General features: G+C 41.9%; 1 protein-coding gene across 1 annotated transcript; it reads left to right on the top strand.

Annotated features, from left to right (window-relative positions):
* The first annotated feature begins 544 nt into the window (after nt 1-544).
* On the top strand, nt 545-1324 carry LOC125591847 (secreted RxLR effector protein 161-like). Its single transcript, XM_048766717.1, has one exon. The coding sequence runs from the start codon at nt 545-547 to the stop codon at nt 1322-1324; it is 780 nt and encodes a 259-aa protein (XP_048622674.1).
* Nucleotides 1325-2080: the final 756 nt, after the last annotated feature.

A 2080-nucleotide genomic window follows, 5' to 3' on the forward strand; every position in this document is an offset into this window, starting at 1 on the left:
ATCGCTACGTAGCGACCGAGCGGAGCATGTGTTTGGTCGTTGCGTAACGATCCTTCTCGAGCTCTTGTCCGATGATTCGCGTTTCTTCCGCAAAGCTTTTCGTAAAGAAGAATCTATTTCGAAAAAGTATTTGTCGAAGAATTTTTCTTCTTCGGGGATTTGGACGTTAACTTCGTCGTAACCGTTTTCGATCCCAATAGTTAGCCCCCCAGCTCATTGGGAGCGTAGATTTCTAGCGAGGTCCCAATGCGCGGTATGGCGAGTTCGGACGAGATTGGTGTATTTGGACGAGATTGGTGCATTAACATCAGCCTGATTTTGGACACCATTAGCATTGATATCTCCCATGTCTTTCCTGTAGACAAGAAAGAAAAAGATCAAGTGCAAAAGGAATTGGAATGAAGTAAGAAAAGAAAGAAAAACTTGAAAGAATAAGAGAAGAAAGAAACAATCAAACTAATTGCAAATGATAATTGATTTTTTTTTTTTTTTGATTTAGAAAATTAAATTCGAATTAAACCAGGCTCATCTGTTGTCGAGTCCTATGGTCGTAAGGTCTCTCGACCAAGAGACAGATCCATTCGGGCCAAAGAAGAAGGACAAGGAAGTACTCGGTCCGGAAGTGCCGTACCTAAGTGTCATTGGAGCTTTAATGTATTTGGCTAGCCATACTAGACCAGGCATTTGTTTTGCCGTGAATCTACTTTCTAGATTTAGCTCTTGTCCAACTCAGAGGCGCTGGAATGGAATAAAACATCTATTTAGATATCTGCAAGGAACAAAAGATCTTGGTTTGTTCTATACTAACCGACGAAAAGAGAGTTTGGTCGGATATGCTGATGCAGGATACTTATCTGATCCACATAATGCTAGATCTCAGACTGGATATGTTTTTATACATGGTGGAGCTGCAGTATGTTGGCGATCCACGAAACAATCACTTGTCGCCACATCTTCTAACCATGCCGAGATCATAGCAATGTATGAGGCAAGCCGTGAGCTGGTATGGTTGAGGAATATGACCAACCACATCCGAGTAGATAGTGGTTTAGCCGTGGGAAAAGAAGCACCAACAATTATCTATGAAGACGATGCAGCTTGCATAGCTCAGCTCAAAGATGGATACATCAAAGGAGATAGGACAAAGCATATCTTTCCCAAGTTCTTCTTCACCCACGACCTGCAGAAGGCTAAAGAAGTTCAAGTGGTTCAAGTTCGGTCCAGTGACAATTTTGCCGACCTTTTCACCAAGTCTTTGCCAACCTCAACATTCAAGAAGCTTACATATCAGATAGGAATGCGCCAGCTGAAGGATCTTCAGTGATGCATTCATCAGGGGGAGTATCATGTGTTGTACTCTTTTTCCTTAACCACGGTTTCCATTTTTCCCTTATTGGGTTTTTGGTTTTCCTGGAAAGGTTTTAATGAGGCAACATTAAGAATGTTACAAACCTATATGGTTATGGCATCCAAGGGGGAGTGTTATAAATCATTAAGTGGATGGCCCATAACCAAGACCAGAAGATAAGGCTCAACCGGCCATGGAGGTTTAGAGTCGGCCAGATTGGCCCAATTTCCTTTTCCATGTCTTAGTAGTTTTCCTAATTCTAGTTGGATTAGGTTTTGTACTCTTTCCATATTTCTATATTTTGTAATCCCTATATAAAGGGACCTTCTGATTCATTAATAATAGACACAATTTCCCCCATACTTTTACAACAATTTGCTGAGATCTCGGTTGCGGAAACATTATGGCGGTGATTCTAAGAAATACTGTCCCGCTAAGCACGTTTGTCTCTGGACAAAAGATGACGGTCAAGTCTACGTCTGTTCCCACTTTCCATGTGTTTGCGGGAATATGACGTGGTCTTGCCCTGATTTATGAATGCTACCTGGTTTATCCTGCCAGTAGCATTCTCGGTTCAGTGCACCAACTCACTAAGCATAGTAGTCCTTACTTCCGAGCATTCTCTTGGTGTTTGGACACACACTTTGGCGAGAATGCTAGACTCCCAACAGTGCTGACCAGTTTACCTCAATTCTCGAAGTGTTAACTCACTATCTTAGTTAAGTGTTTCCA

The sequence above is a fragment of the Brassica napus genome, chromosome C8 (genome assembly GCF_020379485.1).
Source record: "Brassica napus cultivar Da-Ae chromosome C8, Da-Ae, whole genome shotgun sequence".
Classification (NCBI taxonomy): domain Eukaryota; kingdom Viridiplantae; phylum Streptophyta; class Magnoliopsida; order Brassicales; family Brassicaceae; genus Brassica; species Brassica napus.

Bases quoted from the DNA above. Each gene is read 5' to 3' on its own strand.
- LOC125591847 (XM_048766717.1), top strand. From the start codon at position 545: ATGGTCGTAAGGTCTCTCGACCAAGAGACAGATCCATTCGGGCCAAAG.